At 44.2% G+C, this 24,781-nt stretch overlaps 1 protein-coding gene across 3 annotated transcripts in view; it reads right to left on the bottom strand.

Moving 5' to 3' along the window:
* Positions 1 to 24,781, bottom strand: part of LOC140727018 (cohesin subunit SA-2) — a 141,857-nt gene that overhangs the window by 70,356 nt on the left and 46,720 nt on the right. For all 3 annotated transcript variants that reach the window (XM_073044174.1, XM_073044172.1, XM_073044175.1), the window contains 6 exons: positions 22,602 to 22,673; positions 17,231 to 17,435; positions 15,748 to 15,890; positions 8,743 to 8,816; positions 4,984 to 5,107; positions 940 to 1,038 (listed from right to left, as the gene is read on the bottom strand). In XM_073044174.1, coding sequence (XP_072900275.1) covers positions 940 to 1,038; positions 4,984 to 5,107; positions 8,743 to 8,816; positions 15,748 to 15,890; positions 17,231 to 17,435; positions 22,602 to 22,673 — 717 coding nt within the window. The remainder of the gene's footprint in view (positions 1 to 939; positions 1,039 to 4,983; positions 5,108 to 8,742; positions 8,817 to 15,747; positions 15,891 to 17,230; positions 17,436 to 22,601; positions 22,674 to 24,781) is intronic.

Below are 24,781 nucleotides of genomic sequence, written 5' to 3'. Positions count from 1 at the left end.
ATACAGCGACCTTTGTGGAGGGACGAAGGCTCCTGTTCTGAAAGACTCTACGCCGAAGTCTCCCAAAGGCAGCTGATGCCTGTTTAATGCGGCTCTGGATGTCGTTGTCAATGCCGCTATCCTCAGAGAGAATGCTCACTAGATATTTGAAAGATGGCACAACTGTCAGCTTTTCATCACCAACAGTGTAGGCAGGTAGGGTGGGTGGGACACTGGTACTCCATTGGCAAACCACTTCTGTCTTGGTGATATTGACGGTCAGCCCCATCCTGCTGTACGCTCTCACTGCCACAGCAAGGACAGTCTGAAGATCCTCCAGAGTATGGGCCACAAGAGCACAATCATCTGCATACTGCAGCACCAAGACCTGCTCTCTACGGAGTTTGGTGGTTGCGTGGAGCCTCCTGATGTCAAAGAGGTTGCCATCTAATCTGACGTTCACTGCCACACCGCTGCTATCCTCAATCTCATTGTGGAGAAGCTTGGTAACACACAGGAGGAAGATGTTAAAGAGCATTGACGCTAGCACACACTCCTGCCTCACGCCTGAGCGTCCAAGGAAGGGCTCGGACTCTAAGTGCTGTATAACACTGTCTAACTCAGAGATTCCTGCTTTTATTTACTTTCAATGTTAGCAACATTGATTCCAAGTTTAATTTGGTGCCGTCCCCACACCAGTGGGAAGTGGAGCTACTGGTATTCTCCACACTCTGGCCCAAGGACATTAACAACACCAGTACATTAGATGTTTAGCTGTATTAAGTTTGGGAGTTGAATATATGGGCTATTAGACTGGAAAGTAAGATTGGATATGAGAGGTTATGCGTTGAAACCTCCATAAATTCATTCAACCCAAGATTGGGGCAAAGATTCCATGGTTGCTGCTTCTCCCAGAACCCTCCCTCTCAGATGCCATCAGAAGGAAAGACGTCAACTCACCTTGAAGCGACAGGTGAAAAGATCCATCTTTGCGCAACACTCTTGGTCAGAGTACAGGGCCAGTAATCCAATCAGGCATTTCAATCTCACCTCACTTTGCTTCAAAAGAATAATAGCAGCAGGGTTAGAGGAAAAATGGTCAGACTGCATTTTCTCTTCAAAATAAATTACCTGAACTGAATGTCATAGATGTTTTTTTTTTGCTTTTCTTATTGGCGATATCATCGGAGTGAGTGATCATAGCCTTAGAGTCAAGCAGGCACCTCAGCATACCATTTTCATATCCACCACCAAGCCAATCCAACTACACTAATCCAACTCAGACACTTGGTTGCATAAAAAAAGTTGGGAACCCCAGTCTTAAATGTTGTGGGGGTATTTTCTTCCACCATCCCCTTCTTGTGGTTAACCTGCTAACTGATCTGAAACCTAAGATATTGGATCATGACTAATTTCACCCCGAAGGACATTGAGAAACCAAAATCGACCTCTTACAAAAGCAAACAATGGGAGCCTGGAACCCAAGACCATGGGAGCAGGAGGTGGTCACATAACCTGCCGAACCTGGTCTTCCTTTCAGCAGATGGCTGTTGTTCTGTGACCTATCTCCAGAAGCATATTTAATTAACTAAAAATGCATCTAAATTAACAACTGAGTTACCGTCTTTGGCTTCCTTCAATTAGACAAGAGAGAGAGGCTTGCAGGAGCGTGGGGATATGGGAATTGATCTAAGAACAAGCTTAGATTTGAAAGAGCTGAAAAGGAAATCTGAAGGTTCCCACTTGTAACAGCTTTGGCAAGTAACAATATCAAGGAAAGGTCCCCATCATAGAGTCATAGACAATGTAGCATGGAAAAGGGCCTTTCGGCCCAACTTGTCCATGCTGTCCATGATACGCTACATTTACCCATGTTTGGACCCTATCCCTCTGAACTCCTGCAACATATCGAGCCAATTGTCTTTTATATGTTGTTATTGTACCTGCCTCTCTCACTTTCTCTGGTAACCTGTCCCATATAGGCACCACCCTCTGCACGAAGAACTGCCCCTCAGGACCAATGTTCCCTCTTATTTTTAGTAGTCAGTGTGCGCAAAAATCTTACGTTGTGCAAATTTTTTTCCTGTGACAAAAGTATGTGCACACTGAATGCACACATGGCACAGTTTATGTAGGTTTACAAAATATTTGACATAAAACTGCACAGAGTAACAACAAAATAACATACATATTCTGTTAACTAGTTAACAGAAATGTTTAGCTAGTGAATTATTTTCAATAAGTATAATTATTATTTTAGGTAACTAACCTTTTGCGTGCACATTAATTTATTTTGTGCGCTGGTTGAAAAACGTGTTTGCATGCGCACAGCTTAGAGGGAACATAGCTCAGAGCCCTTTTAAATCTCATCCCTTACCTTAAACCCAGGCCCTCTAATTTTTTAGCTCCCCTTCCATGAGAAAAAGACTGTGTGCAGTCACCTATCTGTGCCCCTCAATATTTTATATAAATCTATAAGGTCATGAGCAAGGAAAGATATGAGCAGCTCCCCCTACTTATCTGACTTGGACTCTCATCTTTTGTTAATCCATTGCAAAGTTATAAGATGCCTCTTCACCATTCCCTCTCCCTCTCCTTTAGTCTTCACTCATTCTGAATCTACACACATATACTGAAATCTGAAACTTGCCATCTCACTCACATTGGTTCATTACCAAGACTTGGGCATTGTTGGTAAGGTAGCCCATACTTCCCACCCTAGTCACCACTCAACCAATCAACACGGACCTTTTGTAAGGAGGGCTAATAGTTGCTGTGAGTTCTGCTGACCAATAATTGCCAGATTCAAACAATAGAAGATTAACACACACAAAATGCTGGAGGAACTCAAGGCAGAGACTATGGAAATAAATTAGCAGTCAACAGTTCAGGCCAAGACTCTTCATCACGTCTGGAAAGGATGCCAGAGCCAAAAGGCAGGGAGAGGGAAAGGAGGACTAGCTGGAAGGTGATAGGTAAAGCCAGATGGGTGGGAAAGGTAAAGGGCTGGAGAAGAAGGAATCTGATAGGAGAACTATGGGAGAAGGGGAACAAAGAGGGGCATCAGGGAGAGGTGATAGGCAGCTGAAGAGGAGAGATAAGAGAGCAGAATAGGGAAAAGAAGAAGAGAGAAGGGGAGTGGGGGAAAAAATGACTGGAAGGAGAAATCGATGTCATTGCCTTCAGGCTGGAGGCTACCTAGACGAAACATGAGGAGTTATTACTCCACTCTGAGAGTAGCTTCATCATGGCAGAAGTGGAGATCATGGACCAATATTCGGAACTGGAAATGCAAAAGGAATTAAAATTGCAGTCCACCAGGAAATTCCGCTCTTTGCAGATGTAGCAGAAGTGCTCAACAAAGCAAACCCATCCCCCCCCAATTTACATTGGGAGTCACCAGTATAAAGGAGGCAACATCAGGAGCACCAGATAGAAGATTTCCTGAAGAGTATTAGTAAGCGAAATAGATTCTTATAACAATCCAGTAGTTTTATAATCGACCAATATGATTCGATTTACTTCTAAGTTCAGATATATCTAATTGACTGAATTTAAATTCCACAGCTGTGTTGGTGGGAATTGAACTCAAATCTACAGATAAATGGTCCAGGGCTCTGAATGCTAGTCACAACTGTAACCCCAATGTCACTATCAAGTCACCTCTCATCCTCCTTTGCTCCAAAGCGAAAAGCTCTAGACCGCTCAACCTGTCCTTATAAAACATGCTCTCTAATCCAGGACAACGTCCTGGTAAAACTCCTCTGCACCCTCTTTAAAGGTTCTACATCCTTCCTCTAATGAGGTGACCAGAACTGAACACAATACTTCACGAGTGGACATTGGAAAAAATGTTGAATTTCCCCATGGGGATGAATAAAGTATCTATCTATCTATCTATCTATCTAACTAGTTTTATGGAGCTGTAGCATTACCTCGCGACTCTTGAACTTAATCCCTCAACTAATGAAGGCCAACACACCATACACCTTCTTAACCACCCTATCAACTTGCACGGCAATTCTGAGGGATCTATGCACATGGACCCCAAGGTCGCTCCAGTCCTCCACACTGTTATGAATCCTGCCATTAATTCTGTGTTCTGCCTTTCAAGTTTGGCCTTCCAAAGTCTAATAGGTGATGCCTACTTATCTTAACCACCTCTGTAAATGATAACATCGTCTTTCAGCAAAAACCTATTCAGAATCAGAATCAGGTTTAATATCAGTGCAATTTGTTTTTGTGGCAGCAGTACAATGCAACACATAATAAAGAAAAACTGTAAATACAGTAAGTTAAATTAAATTAAATAGATAGTGCATAAAGAAAAAAGGTTCATGGCTTCAATGTCCATTCAGAAATATGATGGCAGAGGGGAAGAAGCTGTTCCCAAATCATTGAGTATGTGCCATCAGGCTCCTGTCCCTTCTTCCTGATGGTAACAATGAGAAAAGAGCATGTCCTGGATGATGGGGGGGTCCTTAATGATGGACGTCACCTTTTTGAGGCATTGTTCCTTGAAGATGTCCTGGAAGCAGGGGAGGGCTATTGCCCATGATAGAGCTAACTGAGCTCACAAGCTTCTGCAGCTGATTTTGATCCTGTGCAGTGCCCACCTCCCACCATACCATACGGAGATGCAGCCGGTGAGAATGCAGCCATGTCCTCTGGGCTCACCAATCTCAACTAGTTAGCTTCCTACTCCCATGAACAAGTCCCAAGTAGCTGTCCAAGCAACGAATGCCAATATAGAGTGACTTTGGGGCCTTTATTTTCACTTGCGCATGGACCATGATGAACATGAACTGAAACTTGGCAAATAGCAGGCTGACACTTTGTCTACTTTGGGCTCATTACAACACCACTTCAGCAAAATTCCCAGATTAGTTTGAATATATAATAGCATTCAAAAAGGACTGCAAAAAAAGCCATCACAGAACGGAGAATTAATCACCCCCCAACCAAGACGGAGAGAGGACCGGAGAACATTATAGATTGACTCACTTTGTCATGCAAAGTCCACCCCACATATTTCAAGTAGCTGTCAGTCAGAAAGCGATCGCTGCAGGTTTTCATCCAGATGCCTATTTCCTCGATACAAATAGCTCTGATTTCAGGCAATGCATCACTGCAGGAAAATGGGAATTATATTTACGATGAATGACTGCACCGTGCTTGTGTATCACATAAACACTATGGTCCAAAATTTAATATATATGTATATTACATGTTATAGAGAGATGGATGCAAAGGTAGATAGCCAGGCAGATATACAGTTAACCCTCATCGATACAAACACTCCAGAGTCAGGCCGAGGCTTAAAATTCTTCAAGAGCTTTGCCTTGAAAACACCTCCAGGCCCCAGTGAATAATCTCTGGGCCTTATAGTGTTCATTAACCTCACACAAATAACAAAGAACAATACAGCACTGTACAGACCATTCAGCCCACAATGTTGTGCCAACCCTTAAACCCTGCCTCCCATATAACCCTCCACCTTAAATTCCTCCATATACCTGTCTAGTAGTCTCATAAATTTCACTAGTGTATCTGCCTCCACCACTGACTCAGGCAGTACATTCCACGCACCAACCACTCTCTGAGTGAAAAACCTTCCTCTAATATCCCCCTTGAACTTCCCTCCCCTTACCTTAAAGCCACGTCCTCTTGTACTGAGCAGTGGTGCCCTGGGGAAGAGGCGCTGGCTGTCCACTGGGCTGCATCATCTTATGTTCCTGATATTTACTGCTTATTTATTTATTATTATTATTATTTATTTCTTTTGTCTATGCAGAGTTTGTCATCCTCTGCACTCCAGTTGAACGCCCAAGTTGGGCAGTCTTTCATTGATTCTGTTATGGTTATTATTCCATGGATTTATTGAGTATGCCCACAAGAAAATGAATCTCAGGGTTGTACATGTACTTTGATAATAAACTTACTTCAAGCTTTGCTGTGCACCAACTTAGGTTTACAAGTTCAATTGCACCACTGTCTGTAATGAGTTTGTCTGTTCTCCCCATGACCGGTTAAGTTTCCTCTGGGAGCTCCATTTTCCCCACATTCTAAAGATGTATGGGTTACTAGGTTAATAGGGTGTTATAGGGCGACAGGGCCTCATTGAGCCAGAAGGGCCTGTTACAGTGCTGTATTTCTAGATAAAAATATATAAAATAAAATACAGAGGAAAAAGGATGTTAGGGCAAAGAGATAGAACATAGAATAGTACAGCACAGCACAGGCCCTTCGGCCCACAATGTTGTGTCGACCCTTAAACCCTGCCTCCCATATATCCCCCCATCTTAAATTAAAACAGGGTACAAGGTCCATTCTGACATGCATTTCCTGTGACCCCTTACACACCTTTAGATGTGAGGGAAGGAGAAAGATTGAATTTGCGATTTCTCATGCAGTCAAATAGGTTGATAGTTCCGCTACTTCATGGAGAATGACTAATTTAGGCCATTAGTCATTCTGCAAGAATCCGAAGGAAAACTGTGCAATTGGATAGAGTCTAATAAAACCACAAATATATGCAGGCTTGCTTTCCTTCCACCTTATGCACTGTTGTGGCAGTTTGAAATTTATGGTGATTGGAATTATTTATTTCGTTCTCTATGCTTCATATGCTCCTTGGTTAGAACGTTTCAAAAACATCATTCTTCCTTGTGATGGAAATTTTCCCGAGCTCAAAGGTAACTCCGAGGATTAAGTGGCATCGGTTGCTGCAACAGTCTCCACAACAATATCTGTCCTAACATATTTCCCCGGAGACTGCGGAGACTTCAGAATGTGCGCCCTCCAGGGACATGCCTCGACAGTGATGGAGATCAAGGCTCCAGATACAAGCACGTCAAGGAGAAGGCCAGTCTAAAGGGTGGGACATTTTCACATTTCCCACACTTAACACTAAATGATTTTTTGAGAAAATGCACTTCATTTAATATTTTTAAAAATAATTTCTTGCACTACTTCAGAGCTCTTGACTTCAGACCAGTTTAGTATTAGCGTGTTAGCGTGTGTGTGTGTGCGTGTGTGTGTGTGTGTGTGTGTGTGCGTGTGTGCGTGTGCGTGTGCGTGTGCGTGTGTGTGTGTGTGCGTGCGTGTGTGTGTGCGTGTGTGCGCGCGTGTGTGTGTGTGTGTGTGCGTGCGTGCGTGCGTGCGTGCGTGTGTGTGTGTGCGCGCGCCAAGGGCGCCGTCTTGACAAGCTTTTTGCACCGATTCTTTTGGTGATTGCTCATCGTACGGCGTGTCTTGCGCATCTGAAACCTGGCGGAACCATCCCTCTCCAGGTTTTTTTTTAACGAGATCGAGTTGCTAGCTCGACACTCAACCCAGGCACGGATGGAGAGCGTGCAAGGGAGCCGGCCGGATTCGAACTCAGGACCTCTCACCCCAAAGTCCAGCGCTGATGCCACTACACCACCAGCCGGTTATTAGCATGTATGTACATCTACAAAGATATGAGGTTTTAGCCAATTAAGTGCATGTGAAAAGGAAAACATATCCCAGACCATTTATATCAAATTTTTCTTCCATCTTGGAGCTTAGCATCAGGTGGCATTTTTCTAAGTTAAAGATTATTATGGTAAGCATATATACCTTGGGTATACACTCACAGGCCACTTAGTTAGGTACACCTGTACATCTACTCGTTTATCTATTCAACCAATCATGTGGCAGCAACTCAATGCATAAAAGCATGCAGACGTGGTCAAGAGGTTAAGTTATTGTTCAGACCAAATATCAGGATGGGGAAGAAATGTGATCTAAGTGACTTTGACCGTGGAATGATTGTTGGTGCCCGGCAGGGTGGTTTGCGTCTCTCAGAAACTGCCGACTTCCTCGAGGATTTTCACGCACAACAGTCTCTGGAGCAGGGGTCCCCAATCTGGGGTCCACAGACCCCTATGTTAATGGTAGGGGACCATGGTATAAAAAAGGTTGAGAACCCCAGCTCTAGATTTCACAGAAAATGGTGCAGAAAACAAAAAAAAAATCTAGTGAGTGGCAATGCTGTGGGTGAAAACGCCTTGCTAATGAAAGGGGTCAGAAGAGAATGGTCAGACTGGTTCAAACCAACAGGAAGGTGACAGTAATTCCAGTATCCATGCGTTACAAGAGAAGTTTGCAGGAGAGCTTCTCTGAACACACAACATGCCAAACCTTGAAGTGGATGTGACAGAAGAGCACGAAACATACACTCAGTGGTAACTTTATTTGATGGAGCTCCCAAGACTGGACACCATCTATTCCAGCAGACTCAGGAGGAAAGCAATCAGTATAACTAGAGACACCACACACCCCGGCCACTCCCTGGTTGACCCGCTGCCGTCCAGCAAAAGGTTCAGGACACTAAAAGCCAGAACAAATAGACTGAGGTACAGCTTCTACCCCAGAGCTGTGGCCTCCATCACACCACTCCCACAGAACAATGACTGAAACTGTGAGCACACACAAGGACTCAAATACTTGCACTAACAGCACTTTGTGCATTACTGTGATATTCTGGTGCTGCTGTAACTTATTTTCTGCTACTTATCTATTTAACACTGTTATTCTATTACTGTCTTGTTTTTATCTACCGCTTTGTTTAATTGCCTGAGAGGAAGCCAAACAGAGTTTCATTGTATCTATGTATAATGACAATAAAGATCATTGATTCATTGATTATAGGACATACCTAATAAAGTGGCCACTGAACATAAACACCAATGAAATTAGCTTTTTACAGAGATGCACCTTAAGCACACACAAACTTACCGATATCTGTGCACAAAGATTCCTTTGAAAATGGCATCCATTAGATTTTCAATATTACTCTGCTTTTCTAAAATCTGAAAAAATAAAATTAAATATTCATTACACTGAGAAAGGAAAGCATTTCTGGCCCACACTGACTCTGCATCATTTCCCCATGATCGATGGACGCTTGAGAGGTGGAGGAACCTTTGTGAGTCAGAACATGGGACAACACCATGACTGAGCTCCCTCGCTCGGGGTCAGGGTTACCTCCCTATCACACTCTCTTCCCTCTTCCTCCTCTCCTCTTATACGGAATGCTCTTAAAGTATCCAAAGGATTGGATTATTACGTTCTTCCAAATCCCACGACTGGGAAATTCAAATACAGCTAACTAAAAGTGGAGTAAAAAGAAAGCCACTATCAGTCATGGCAACTGTAAAATAGTCTGACTGTCACAAAAACTCATCAACTTTCCTACTGTTGCTCAGGGGATGAGATCCCCATCTTTTTCTGGTCTGGCCATTATGTGACTCCAGACCCACTGATGTTGTTGACTGTTTCTGGCCTTCGAAATCTGTTGGCCAGGAGCTCAGTTCAAGGGCCAATAATGTCCATGTCTCATGAACAGATGAGACAGACGGTAAAGAAGTGAAGTGAGCCTGTGAAAACCAGTGGGTTTACTCCCCCGTCCCTCCTTCTATCTTTTTCTGTTCCCCATTCTGGTTCCCCTCTCCTTCGCCTCATCTGCCTATCACCTCCCAGTCGCACTCCTCCTTTTTTTCTCCATGTTCCACTGTCCTCTGCTATTAGATTCCTTCTTCTTCAGCATTTTTCACCTATCACCTCCCAGCTTTTTACTTCAAACCTCCTCGCCCACCCAGTCACTATCCCTCTCACCCAATTTCACCTATCACCTGCTAGCTTTTTACTTCAAACCCCCTCGCCCACCCAGTCACTATCCCTCTCACCCAATTTCACCTATCACCTGCTAGCTTTTTACTTCAAACCCCCTCGCCCACCCAGTCACTATCCCTCTCACCCAATTTCACCTATCACCTGCTAGCTTTTTACTTCAAACCCCCTCGCTCACCCAGTCACTATCCCTCTCACCCAATTTCACCTATCACCTCCCAGCTTTTTACTTCAAACCCCCTCGCTCACCCAGTCACTATCCCTCTCACCCAATTTCACCTATCACCTGCTAGCTAGAACTTTTTCTTTATCCCAATCTTCTTATTCTAGCTTCTGCCCCCTTCCTTTTCAGTCCCGATGAAGGATCCCAGCCCAAAACATTGACTGTTTATTCCCCTCTACAGATGCTGCCTGACCTGCTGAGATTCCTGCAGCGTTTTGTACGTGTTGCTCAAGATCTCCATCATCTGCAGAATCTCTGGTTTAGTGTTGGCTCTTAACTCTCACAAGACATTGAGTGGCGGCCATACTCGTGACATCCACATTCTGCAGAGACGTAAGCAGCACTGAAATTTGCCAAGTCATCATCCAATCTGAGAAGGGTTGAACGCTTCTCAGGGTTCAAGGGTTGAAGGGTTGAACGCTGCCTGCCACCAACCTGAAAGCCTCACTAAATTTACATACATTCTGTGGATGTGGGTGCCCTGGGGTAAGACAGCATTCACTGGACTTTCCCAGCTGGGATGTTGACAGATGCCATTTTCTTCTTGACCCGTTGCAGTTTATCCTCACGGAGGGTTGGGCAAACTTATCTGGGAGTGGGTAAACCGTGTAGGTCCATAGGGACATAATATACACTCGTTGACCATTTTATTAGATACACCTGTTCGTTAATGTAAAAATCTAATCAGCCAATCATGTGGCAGCAAATCAATGCATAAAAGCATGCAGACGTGGTCAAGAGGTTCAGTTGTTGTTCAGATCGATCACTAGAATGGGGAAAAGATAGGATCTTAGTGACTTTGACCACAAAATGATTGTTGGTGCCAGACATGATGGTTTGAGTATTCCAGAAACTTTTGATCTCCTGGGATTTTACAGAGAAATATGCGAAGAGCAAAAGACATCCAGGGAGCAGTATACTGTAGGCAAAAATACCTTGTTAATGAGAGCAGTCAGAGGAGAATAGCCAGGGAGGTTCAAGCCAACAGGAAGGTGACGCATTACAACAGTGGTGTGCAAAAGAGCACCTCTGAACACACGACACATTGAACCTTGAAATGGATGATGGGGTACTGCAGCAGAAGATCACAAACATACAGACCCTCACTGGGCCAAGACCCTTCACCAGGACCGAAAAGGAACAGGGAAGAAGCCAGAATAAGAAAATGGAAGATGAGGCAGGAACGTAAGCTTGCAGGTGATAGGTGAAGCCAGGTGAGCTAAGTTTATACATAAGACCATAAGACATAGGAGCAGAATTAAACCATTCAGCCCATTGAGTCTGCTCCGACATTCCATCATGCCTGATCCCAGATCCCACTCAACCCCAGACATCTGCCTTCTTGCCATATCCTTTGATGCCCTGACTGATCAAGAAACTTATCAACTTCTGGCTTCAATATACGCCTGGACTTCACCTCCAACGCTGTCTGTGGCAGAGCATTCCACAGATTTACTACTCTTTGGATAAAAATAATTCCTCCTTACCTCTGTTCTAAAGAGTTGCCCCTCAATTTTGAGGCTGTGCTCTCTAGTTCTGGATACCCCCACCATAGGCAACATCCTCTCCACATCCACCCTATCTAGTTCTTTCAACAGTCGGTAGGTTACAATGAGATCTCCCACATTCTTCTGAATTCCAGTGAGTACAAGCCCAAAGCTGCCTAACAGTCCATATACATTAACCCCTTTATTCCCAGAATCACCCTCGAGAAGCTGCTCTGGACTCTCTCTAATGACAACACATCCTTTCTGACATATGGGGCCAAAAACTGTTGACAATACTCCATGTGGCCTGACTAGAGTCTTAAAAGGCTCAACATTATTTCCTTGCTTTTATATTCTATTCCCAAAATAAATGCCAACATTGCATTTGCTGTCTTTACCACACACTCAACTTGTAAATTAATCTTCTGGGAGTCTTGCACGAGCACTCCCAAGTCCCTCTGCACCTCTAGTGTTTGAACCCTCTCCACATTTAGATAATAGTCCACACTATTGTTCCTTTTACCAAAATGCATTATCATACACTTCCCAACATGGTATTCTATCTGCCATTTTTTTGCCCATTCTTCCAATTTGTCTCAGTCCTGCTGCAATCGCATTGCTTCCTCAGCACTACCTCCCCTGCACCTATCTTTGTAGTATCCACAAACTTTGCCAGAAAACCATCAATTCCATTATCTAAGTTATTGGCAAACAATGTGAAAAGCAGCAGTCCCAATACTGACCCCCGAGGAACACCACTAGTTACCGGCAGCCAACCAGAGAAGGCCCCTTTTCTTCCCGCTCGCTGCATCCTGCCTGTCAGCCATTCTGCTATCCATGCCAGTATCTGTCCTGTACCACCATAGGATTTTATCTTGTTAAGCAGCCTCATGTGTGGCACCTTATCCAATGCCTTCTTAAAATCCAAGTAAATGGCATCCACTGCCTTTCCTTTGTCCACCCTGCTTGTTATTTCCTCAAAGAACTTTAACAGGTTTGTCAGGCAAGATTTCCCTTTACAGAAACCATGCTGACTTTGACTTATTTTGTCATTAGTCTCCAAGTTCCCTGAAACCTTATCCTTCATAATAGACCCCAACCACTGAGGTTGGGCTAACTGGTCTATATTTTCCTTGTTTTTGCCTTCCTCCCTTCTTAAAGAGTGGAGTGACATTTGCAATCTTCCAGTTCTCTGGGACCATGCTAGAATCAAGTGATTCTTTAAAGATCATGACCAATGCATCCATTATCTCTTCAGCAACCTCGCTCAAGACTCTGGGATGTCGTCCATCTGGCCCAGGTGACATATCCACCTTAAGACCTTTGAGTTTGCCTAGTACTACACCTGCCATTTGAGAACTTCTTCCTCTGTGGGATATATCTATCCTGCACCTTGTGAACTATTCCTAGAAACTTCAGCCATCTCTGTTCTGCCATCATCCCTGCCAGTATCCTTCTCCAATCCACCTGGGCAAGTTCCTCTCTCATGCCTCTGTCATTCCCTTTATTCCATTGTGATACTGATACATGTGACTTGTGCTTCTCCCTCTCAAATTGCAGTGTGAATTCAATCATATTATGATCCCTGCCTCCTTTGGGTTCCTTTACATTAAGCTCCCTACTAAGATCTGGGTTATTACACAACACCCAATGTAAGAGAGCCTTTCCCCCAGTAGGCTCACGCGCAAGGTGCTCTAAAAAGCCATCTCATAGTCATTAAACAAATTGCCTCTCTGGCAATCCGACACCAACCTGATTTTCTCAACCCCTTGCATACTGAAGTCCCCCATTACAATTGTGTCAATACCCTTCTTACATGCCTTTTCCATCTCCCTTTGCAATCTCAACCCCACATCTTGGCTACTATCTGGAGGCTTATACGTGATTCCCATAATGTTTTTTTTAACCTTGCAATTTCTTAACTCCACCCACAAAGACTCAACATTCTCTATCAACTGCTTATTAAAGATATAATTCCATCTCTTACCAACAGAGCCACAGCAGCACCATTGCCTTCCTGCCTGTCCTTTTGAGACAAAGTATATCCATTGATGTTAAGCTCCCAACCATGGCCTTCTTTCAGCCACTAATAGTACAGTACTATGCAAATATCTTTGCCTCATATACAGTAGGGTGTTTAAGACATTTGCACAGTACTGTAGTAACTTTATGTATTACACCGTATTTCTGCTGCAAAAACGAATTTCATGAGTGATGGTAAACCTGATTTTGATATGGGTCTCCGTTGTGGACTGAGAATGGGAAGGAGACAAGAGACAGGGAGATGGGAATCATGGTTGGGAAAAGGGGATGAAGTGGGAAGCACCAGAGAGACGTTCAGTAATGATCAATAAACCAATTGTTTGGAATCAAATGACCTTGCCTGGTGACTTGGTGCTAGGTGTGTCTGTACCCAAGCTACACCCCACCCCTAGCACTCCTTCTCTGCTACCTGTCCCAAACCCCTCCCACGTCACTCTATCCTCACCATTCCCAAAAATCCTTTGCTTCCGCCAGATTTACAAACCTGCTCTCCGCTCCAAGTTGTTAAATACAGTACTATGCAAAACTCATGGGCACCCTAGCTTTACATATCAGCATAAGAGTTTTGCACAGTGCTGTATAAACTCCAATATCTGCTTTAACATACTGCCCCATACACACAACAAAAAATAATAACTTTATCCTTTGATTTCCCATTTAACACCATTCAAGCTGTCTTAACCCTCACTGTCCCTCCCATCCATCTGGCGCCATGTGCCTGTCCTTTTCATTGCCTACCTTCTCCCATCATCGGCCTACCTCTGTCTCCCAACACCACCACTACCTGGCTCACTCCACCCATCATGCTTCACTCCTGTCAGTCCACTAATCACCTGATGGCTCCTGCTTCACTGCTCCCCCTCTCCCGATACAGGACCTTGGCTCAAAATGTTGACAATTCCCTTCATCACACAGATGCTGCTCAACACACCAAGTTCCTCCAGTTGATTGTTAGTTGTTCCATATTCTAGCAACTGTGGTCTCTGGTGCGTCTACTTTTATCTTTAAACTGACTTCTCCAACAGTTGTCACCTTGGCGTGATGAAGAGACATGTGAGATCCCGAGAATGAAGCCGGCTGGAGTTTAGGCATCTGGTAAGGTCAAGAGGGAGAGCAATCCAACCAAGACCTCAGCAATGGAACTGGAAGATGATGACACATCAGAATGGCAGTGAAAGTGGAGGACGGCTACAGTAGTGAAGGGTCCCCAGTCATCTTGCAGTCCATGCCACTGGACCTTTACCCCGATCTGTGAAGGACCGTGTGGCGGTTCCCCTGCATCAGCCTCCCCAACATTAAACAAAGTCATGCACAAGCCTTGTCCATTAAGGGCAGAATGCGTGGAACCCTGATCAGCCTCTGCAGCCACCTGAAGACCCACCATTAAGCAACCACTTTGGAGAACATCATACTCAACATGAGTGATCGCACTACCCTCTTATACTGAAGTTCAGGACTGGGATAACACCACTGAGCATTACCATGGGAGAACGACCACTGACAATAGACAATAGTAGGCCATTTGCCCCTTCAAGCCAGCACCACCATTCAATGTGGTCATGGCTGATCATCCACAATCAGTACCCCGTTCCTGCCTTCTCCCCATATCCCTTGACTCCGCTATCTTTAAGAGCTCTATCTAATTCTTTCTTGAAAACATCCAGAGAACTGGCCTCCACTGCCTTCTGAGGCAGAGCATTCCATAGATCCACAACTCTCTGGGTGAAAAAGTTTTTCCTCAACTCTGTTCTAAATGACCTACCCCTTATTCTTAAACTGCGTCCTCTGGTTCTAGACACCCCCCATCATCGGGAACATGTTTCCTGCCTCTAACGTGTCCAATCCCGTAATAATCTTACCGTCGGGGCTCTCAGACATCTTATGAATTAGGTACAGAGTAGACTACTCAGCCCTTAGGTCTTCAAGCAGGATCCAAGACTTGCACCAATATCATCTTTCCACATTCAGAAATATTTGGACCCAGCCCGAAACACCTTCTATTCCCCTTATTTTTTTTTGTTTTTTTTTCTTTTTCTTTGCGGAACTCAGACCATAGGTACACCCATAGGACCAAACCCTGGTCCACGGTACTCTTTTTTACTGCTGTGTTTTCCTATGTGATGACTTACCTTGACTGCTCCACACAGGAGGGAAATTGTATTCTAACAACAGACTAGGAGCAGCCTCAGATTTGGTACTGATCAACTACCAGTGCACAATTCTGTACCCCATATAATGAAGTCAAGGGTCAGCCATCTCGGTGGAACCTGCACTTTATGTCAAGAATTTATTTAAAACCTAGAGGTGGCATCAATCTAAATTTCCACAAGGAAAATGGGAGATAAGGAATCTACTTACCTCATCCTTCTTCTGCAAGAATGTTTCTAGTCCCCGGTTTGGCCTTCTGTTCATCTTCTCCACTTCACACTGTCGTTGCGTGTTGTGCAACTGTACCCGCAGACTCAGAGACACGTGGATTAAAGCTGTCATTAGTTTCATAGCTTGAGGGAAAGGAGAATACCCTGGTTTTAGGAAAGGCTTGGCAAATTCAGGCACGGTATCAAATACATGATGGCCAGATTTTGTTACAGTGATAAAAAGGCCTTGGGGTTTCAGGATAACACAGGCACTACGTCACGTCCTTGCATTCTGAGGCTGCAAACTCTGACCCTAAACTCTCCCACTATTGAAAACATCCTCTTCACGTCCACTCCCCCTCAGTTTTCCAATACTCGATAGGGATCAATGAGATCCCCCTCGTTCTTCTCAACTCCAGTGAGTACAGGCCAAAAGCCATCAAATACTCTTCATATGTTAACCTTTTCATTCCTGGGATTATTTTCACAAATCTCCTCTGGATCTTCTCCAACACTAGCACATCCTTTCTTACATAAGAGGCCCAAAACTGCTCACAACATTGCAAATATGCTTTGACCAACGAGTTATAAAATCTCAGTATTACACCATTGATTTTACATTCTAGTCGTCTGGAAATGAATATTAAAATTGCATTTGCCTTCCTTACCACCAACTGAACTTGCAAGCTAACCTTCAGGGAATCCTGCACAAGGACTCCCAAGCCCCTTTGCACCTCTGATTTCTCAATTTGCTCCCCATTCAGAAAATAGTCTGCATCTTCATTCCTTCTACCCAAGGGCATGACCACCACACTTCCCAACACGATATTCCACCTGCCCCTTCTTCGCCCTTTCTCCTAATCTGTCCGTCCTTCTGGAGACTCCCTGCTTCCTCAATACTACCTACCCCTTCACCTGCTGTAACGTTGTATCGCCTGCAAACTTGGCTGCAAAGCCATCAATTCTCCCATCCAGATCATTAACATACAATGTACTGTACAGGATTGTGGACACTATGTCCTCTAATTGCAGGAGATCAGCAAATTAGCCCACCTTCTCAGCACAACTAAGAATACCACATCGTAAGAACAATAAACTATAGCAAAAATATAGACTGCCTTCACACAACAGCTGTAGAAGATAACATCTGCATACTCTCAGATGCCACTTTATTGGGTACTAATGCCCTTTAGAATCTAAAAATTAAAAATTATTTAGATTTTAAATAATTTAGAGATCCTTTTACATACTTTGAACCCTACAGCAGATGCTGCCAAACTTACTCTGCCCCAACAGAGCTCTAAGCCCCATCTCAGTGACACTGTATCCCGTCAGATTCCTCAGGAGATCCTACAAACATGTGGAAATCCAAAGGGATCTGGGGAAGATCTTTGCCATGGACAGTTTCTGAAGTCCATCTGCCACCTCCTTCTGTTTTGTCTCAGGGGGCTTCCTGGGGTCATGGCAGAATGAAATTCTCTCACCTGCAAGTGTACTGGTGTGTCGGAAGGCCCGCACCTGGGAGTCTGAGAGGCCGGTTAGAAGTGAGATCACTGTATCCATCAGGTACTCGTCGTGTATGATGGTGTACTGACAGTGCTGAATCAACACTGAGAGGAATTCACAGAAGTTGGACTTGAACTTCTTCCAGTAGGGTCCCGACATTGTCAGGGGGTAATCCCCACTGTCCTGTGGAGAAAACAGGAGATAGAGCAAGGATCAACTGGTGCAGAGGGTGAACAGGGATTTCAACAGCAAGAATGCAGTAGAGAAGGTATCCCTTTAGCTATTGAGAAGCTATTGAAAGATATCAATAAGATTGAAAGTGCACAGAGAAAATTTACAAGAACGCAGCCAGGACTTGAGTTATAGGGGAAGGTTGAATAGGTTAGGACTTTATTCCCTGGAGTGTAGGAGGATGAAGGGAGATTTCATAAAGGCATATAAAATTAAGAGTGATATGGACAGGGTTAATTCAAGCAGGCTTTTTCCACTGAGTTTGGGTGAGACTAGGTCATGGAATAAGGGTGAATGATGAAATGCTCATGAGGGGAATGGGGAGGAATTTCTTCACTCAAAGGGTGGTGAGAGTGTGGAACAAGCCGGCAAGGGAAAATGGTGGATTGGCTTAGATTTCAACATTTCAAGAGAAGTTTGGAAAGTGAGGGGTATGGAGGGCTATGGTCCAGGTGCAGTTCAATGGGACTAGCCAAAATAGTAAGTCCAGCATGGACTAGATGAGCTGAAGGGCCTGTTTCAGTTCCATAGTGCTCTATGACTCAATGACTCTAGGTAGGGTTGTTCTCACTGAAGGGAGTAAGGTTGAAGGCTACTTCACAAGAAAACGGTTGTTAGGAATGTGGTTAAAATGAAAAAGTGCCAATAGCAAATAGCTCAAGGGATCAGATAACACAGATTTAGGATTTGGACAAAGGATGCAAGGGAGGGGAGCACAAGAAGTAATGTTTTAGTTAGAGGGCAGTCTGCATCTGGATTTCATCACATGAAATAATGATGGGAACCAAATTAGCAAGGGCCTTCCAAAGAGAATTGGATAGGCATAATTGAGGATGAATAATTCGCAGAACTAGAGGAAAGGATGGACAGGAGCTAGCAAAGACTGAATGGCACAAAACAGGCCATTCAGTCCATGTAAACACGAGGAAATCTGCAGATGCTGGAAATCCAAGCAACACACACAAAATGCTGGTGGAACACAGCAGGCCAGGCAGCATCTATAGGAAGAAGTACAGTCGAAGTTTCGGGCTGAGACCCTTCGTCAGGACCCTTGTTTGGCTTTCCTTTCCTTAGCTTTGTTTCACTCTCTGTATAAAATATCTCTGGAGTTTTGAATTTATTGGTATTTTTTCATGTCCTCTCTTTGCTAGCCACATTTCTCCCCGCACTTTTCATACTTTGGGGCAACGCAGTAGTGTAGTGGTCAGCACATTGCTTTTTAGTACCAGCGACACGGGTTTGACTCCCACCACTGTCTGTAAGGAGTTTTTACGTTCTCTCCCTGACTGTGTGTGCTCTGGTTTCCTCTCACAGTTCAAAGATGTAGCAGTTAGCAAGCTGATTAGTCATTATAAATTGTCCTGCTGCATTCCACCAGCATTTCGTGTGTGTTGCCATTCAGTCCATCATTGTTCTACATTTCTATAAACAAATTTATCAGATAATGGCTGTTTCTATTGATTCTGCTTTCAACATTCACGCCTCCTCTACGCCCAACTTTTGTTTCTATACTTGTCTTATGACAGTCCACTTTCACCCAGTACCAGCATCCCCATGACGATTTGGTCATACCTGTGTTCCACCCCATCAGAGCCCTTCCCTTGTATTTGTTCTCCTCGCCTCTTTCTCTGCATCTGTGCTCCATTAAAACCCATCAGAGTTAGAATTTCATAGAATTAGGATCACAGACATGCTGCAGCACAGCAGCAGACATTCAGCCCAGCATATTTGTTCTGACACCTGTTAAAGCAGTCACGTTGGTCATATTCTCCTACTCTTTCCCTTTAGCCCTGTGATTTTCTCTCGAGAGTGCCCATCCACTCCCCTTTTGGAGACACTAACTCATGATAAAATAAACTAAAAGATCGAAACCATTCCCTTAGTTTATACTCCTCCCCTATTTTGTACCTTTTCCCAATTATTAAATTTGAATTGGTCCTGATTTATTAAATTTGTTTAAAGTGTATTACATTTCAGATTTGATTAAATTTAATCATGGTGAAAGGCACAGCTCAAAACGTCGACTGTTTATTCCTTTCCATAGATATGCCTGACCTGCTGAGTTCCTCTAACATTTTGTGTGTGTTACATTCCCTGCTTCCCGAAACACATGCTAATGGAACACTTTAAACTCATTAAGTTATATCTATTTTTCAAATTATTGAGATACAGCACGGAATAGACCTCCAAGCTGTGCCACCCACTCAATTCAACCCTAACCTAATCACGGGGCAATTTACAATGACCAATTAACCTATGAACCCGTACGTCTTTAGACTGTGGGAGGAAACCGGAGCACCCGGAGGAAACCCATGTGGTCACAGAGAGAACACACATACTGCTTGCAGATAGTGGCAGGAAGCCCATAAGATATAGGAGCTGAATTAGGCCATTTGGTCCATCGAGTCTGTTCTGCCATTCCATCAGGCTCATTTATTTTCTCTCTCATTCTCATTTTCCTGCCTCCTACACATAACCTTTGACATCCTTACTAATCAAGAACCTATCAACCTCCACTTTAAATATGCCCAATGATTGGCTTCCACAGCCAAATGTAGCATATAGCATAGAAAGAGCCCACCTGGTCCACATCAACCATCAAGCACCCATTTAACCTAATCCTACACTAGCTCCTTAAACCGGGGAGGGTAGTGGGGATAAGATCGCACTTCTGACCAAATGCTCCCCATGCATCTCAAATAGCCTCTGCCAACCAAGTCCAGCTCCAGGCCTTCATGTGTGGCTTAGTTACTAAGCCCGGCGGCACTGTTTCTACTGACAGGGGAAAGGGCGAAGGCAGGTTACTGGCACCTTAAAACCAGTCACTTTGGGCAGGTAGGGCTTGTCAGCTGTGGTTGGCGACTCGTGTATGGGAAGGAAAACTCTGACCTCAAACCTCTGCTGCCTTGCAGCTACACCCACTCATGGGGGAAGGCTTCAGGAGTAAACCACGAGGATAAATCCAGGGCTGGAGTCCCTAAGGCAGCCTTGCGTTGAGTTCGGCTTTGACTGGCAACTCCTGTGAAGCCGCTGGTGCCAACTGCATCGGTCTGTGCCTTTCCTTTGGACTCATCAGCTGAATGGAGAGGGGGAGCCTGCTCCAGGGGCAACAGCTCTCTATATCGTACTGCCCTGGCTTGCCTACTGACTTTTGGATCACGTAGACTGCTAGGACATTACATCCATGGTCAACCTCAAACAAGAGAGGGCCTCAGCACTAATTGCATAGAACCCTGCCTCTGACTATTCATCCCATCAGTTCCAGACATGGTTTGGCACAACTCCCCAAAAATTCTCTTCATCTTCCTTCCACAAAGAAAAACCTTTGGATAACGTTATCTTTCATAGAAACATAGAAACATAGAAAATAGGTGCAGGAGTAGGCCATTTGGCCCTTCGAGCCTGCACCACCATTCAGTATGATCATGGCTGATCATCCAACTCAGAACCCTGTACCTGCTTTCTCTCCATACCCCCTGATCCCTTTAGCCACAAGGGCCATATCTAACTTCCTCTTAAATATAGCCAATGAACTGGCCTCAACTGTTTCCTGTGGCAGAGAATTCCACAGATTCACCACTCTCTGTGTGAAGAAGTTTTTCCTCATCTCGGTCCTAAAAGGCTTCCCCTTTATCCTTAAACTGTGACCCCTCATTCTGGACTTCCCCAACATCGGGAACAATCTTCCTGCATATAGCCTGCCCAATCCCTTTAGAATTTTATGCGTTTCAATAAGATCCCCCCTCAATCTTCTAAATTCCAGTGAGTATAAGCCTAGTCGATCCAGTCTTTCTTCATATGAAAGTCCTGCCATCCCAGGAATCAACCTGGTGAACCTTCTCTGTACTCCCTCTATGGCAAGAATGTCTTTCCTCAGATTAGGGGACCAAAACTGCACACAATATTCTAGGTGCGGTCTCACCAAGGCCTTGTACAACTGCAGTAGAATCTCAACCTCAACGCTTGGTTTTTCAAGGCCGTGGGAAGTGACAATGGCATCGACTGAGTGAAGGCTGGTTTGCATGACGGACTGGGTTGCGTCCACGCTTCCTGCAATTTTTTTTGTGACCTTGTCATGCCCACATGTGGTGCATCTAGATAGGATACTTTTTATGATTCATCTACGATCAATAATCTACGATCCTGTGACCAGGAATGAAAGCATTCACCTATGAGGAGCATTTGATGGCTCTGGGACTGTTCTCACTGGAGTTTAGAAGAATGGGGGGGCGGGGGGGGGGGGGGAATCTCACTGAAACCTATTGAATATTGAAAGGCCTAGATAGAGGGATGTGGAGAGGATGTTTCCTAGTGGGAAAATCTAGGACCGGGGGAACAGACATAGAATAGAAGGATGTCCCTTTAGAGCAGAGATGAGGAGGAATTTCTTTAGCCAGAGGGTGGTGAATCTGTTGAATTCATTGCTACAGACAGCTGAGGAGACCAAGCCATTTGGTATATTTAGAGCAGAGGTTGATAGGTTCTTGATCAGTAAGGACATCAAAGGCTGAGGGGAGAAGACGTGAGAATGAGATTGAGCAGACTTGATGGGCTCAACAGCCTAACTCTGCTCCTATGTCTGATGGTCTTTTCTGTACTCCCTCAATGAACTTCATGTCCTTCCTAACGCCAGGTGATCAAAATTGGATCCAAAATTCTAGCCAATTCTAGCAATCTATTTTTTTCTTTAAAACAGACTCTTCTGGCTTGGAGAAAACCTTATCATATGGATAGGAAAGATTTAAAGCAGAGGTTCCTAATCTGGGGTCTACTGACTCCTTGGTTAATGGTAGGGGACAATGTTATAAAACGTTTGGTAACCCCTGGTTTAGAGGGATATGAGACAAAAATGAACAAATAGCGCTAGCTCAGATGAGTAGTATGGTTGGCAATTGGCACAAGGGCCTGACTCTATGCTGTGAAGGTCGATGACGTGCTGAACCAAAATGTTAACTCAATTTACCTCTCCGCAGGTGTTGCATGACCCGCTGCTCATCGTTTGTTTAAAGTTCAGATATGATCACTTCACTCAAGAGAATTAAAATCTCCATGGTAGAAATAGTAACTTGTGTTGAAGAGCCAGAGAGAGAGGGTAAAATTCAGACATTGACACAATACCAGTTCAAGTGGCCACGTCACATTCAGGATCCAGGGATACACCATGAACTTCTTGTACTGTAAGCCAGTCTCCTATAGAAAAAGAATAAAAGTTACCTCAAATTTCAAAAACATTGCAATGTCATTTTTTTTCTTGAGTCTATTTGCAATATAAAGTTCTTCATATTAATTTTTTGGGGGTTTATAATTGATTTAACTAAAGAATATAGGCTCCAAATTCTTAGACACATTAAAATGATTCGCTGTGCAACACACTAAAAAAGCTGGAGGAACTCGGCAGGTCAGTCAGCATCTATGGAGGGGAATAAACAGTTGACATTTCAGGCTGATGTCCTTTATCAGGACTGCCTACCCTGCTGAGTTCCTCCAGCAGATCTGTGGGTGCTCCCACCAACAAGAGAATCCTGATGAAGGCTTTCGGCCCGAAATGTCAACTGTTACTCTTTTCCATAGATGCTGCCTGGCCTGCTGAGCTCCCCCAGAATTTTGCGGGTGTTGCTCTGGATTTCCAGCATTTCGGAATCACTTGTGGAAACAATTTGCATATTTCTAGCAACTAATTGATTAGTTGAATTATTGATCGTAGATGAATCATAAAAAGTATCCTATCTAGATGCACCACATGCGGGCATGGCAAGGTCGCAAAAAAAATTGCAGGAAGCGTGGACGCAACCCAGTCCGTCATGCAAACCAGCCTTCACTCAGTCGATGCCATTGTCACTTCCCACGGCCTTGAAAAACCAAGCGACTAAATCAAGAACACCTCCCACGCTGGTCATTCTCTTCCCCCCCCCACCCCCACCACCTACTGAACAGAAGATACAGAAACTTGAGAATACATACTGTTGTGCATTTAATATTTCAGTAATATTTGAGTAATATTATTTGATTAAGTATTCTTTGTTTGTTTAAGTAATTCATTATGGATTTTATGGAATATTATGTGAATGCCATACATCATCGCGCCACTACATCATATGTGCATGCCTCGCTTAAAGTAAAAATGAAACCAAGACACATTCTTCAGTGTATTTTTTTACGGCAATTAGAGATGAACAGATCCAGGGCGGGTAGAACCCTCTTGATGAAGGGTTTCAGCCTGAAACGTCATCACTACCTCCTCCCATAGATACTGTCTGGCCTACTGAGTTCTGCCAGCATTTTGTGTTTTTATCCAAGACACATTCTCCTGTCTTTTTCTTGCAAGTAGTTTTATGTTTTGGAGTTACAAACCATAACACATACCTCAAGGTTCAAGAACAGTCTCAGTTATCAAACTTCTGTACTGATCTCCTGTACACTAATGATCTACCTTGTTCTCCTGCGCTACACTTCCTCTTTAACGCTGGGAGTCGGACTGCGACTAATCACCAAGCAGGAGTACGTGACAGGAGCTACCTTTTCAATCAGGTCCACAATCAAGATTTGAAAGACAGAACTTTGCAGCAGTTTCTCAAAGTGGGATTGCCAGCAATCACCAGGCAGGATTCATTAAAAAGGGCAAATAAAAATAACACAAGTGCAGGCAGAGCAGCTAGTCTTGTGAGTGGGTCAGTGACTGGAGTGGCTTTGGCTCAGCAAACTTGGGTGAAGTAAAGTATCTGGTAAGTTTCTTATTTTCTTCTTAATTTTTCATTCCTCGTCTGCTTAGCCAGAGTGAGAATGGTTCCAGGGGCAGTGTTTTGTACTGTGTGTGGAATGTGGTATTTCTGGGAGATAAACACATCTGCACCAGGTGCACTGAGCTACAGCTCCTCGGACAGAGTATTAGGGAACTGGAGCTGCAGCTCGATGACCTTCAGCTCATACGGGAGAATGAGGAGGTGACAGATAGCAGCAACAGGGAGGCAGTCACCCCTAGGTTGCAGGAGACAGGTAACTGGGTGACTGTCGGGAGAAGGAAGGGAAATGCTCTGCCTGTGGAGAGTACCCCTGTGGCCATTCCCCCCAATAATAAGTATACCACTTTAGATACTGTTGGGAGGGACAACCTGGGTGGAGGTTCGGGGGAGCCACAGTGACTGGGTCTCTGGCTCTGAGTCTGATGTTTTACTCAGAAGAGCAGAGAGGTGAAGAGGATTGCAGTGGTGATAGGAGATTCCTTAGTCAGAAGAACAGGAATGAGATTATGTGGGTGTGATAGAGACACCTGGATGGTACGTTGCCTCCCAGGTACCAGG

Source organism: Hemitrygon akajei, chromosome 4 (genome assembly GCF_048418815.1).
Source record: "Hemitrygon akajei chromosome 4, sHemAka1.3, whole genome shotgun sequence".
Lineage (NCBI taxonomy): Eukaryota > Metazoa > Chordata > Chondrichthyes > Myliobatiformes > Dasyatidae > Hemitrygon > Hemitrygon akajei.
This window is presented reverse-complemented; position numbering and strand designations above follow the sequence as displayed.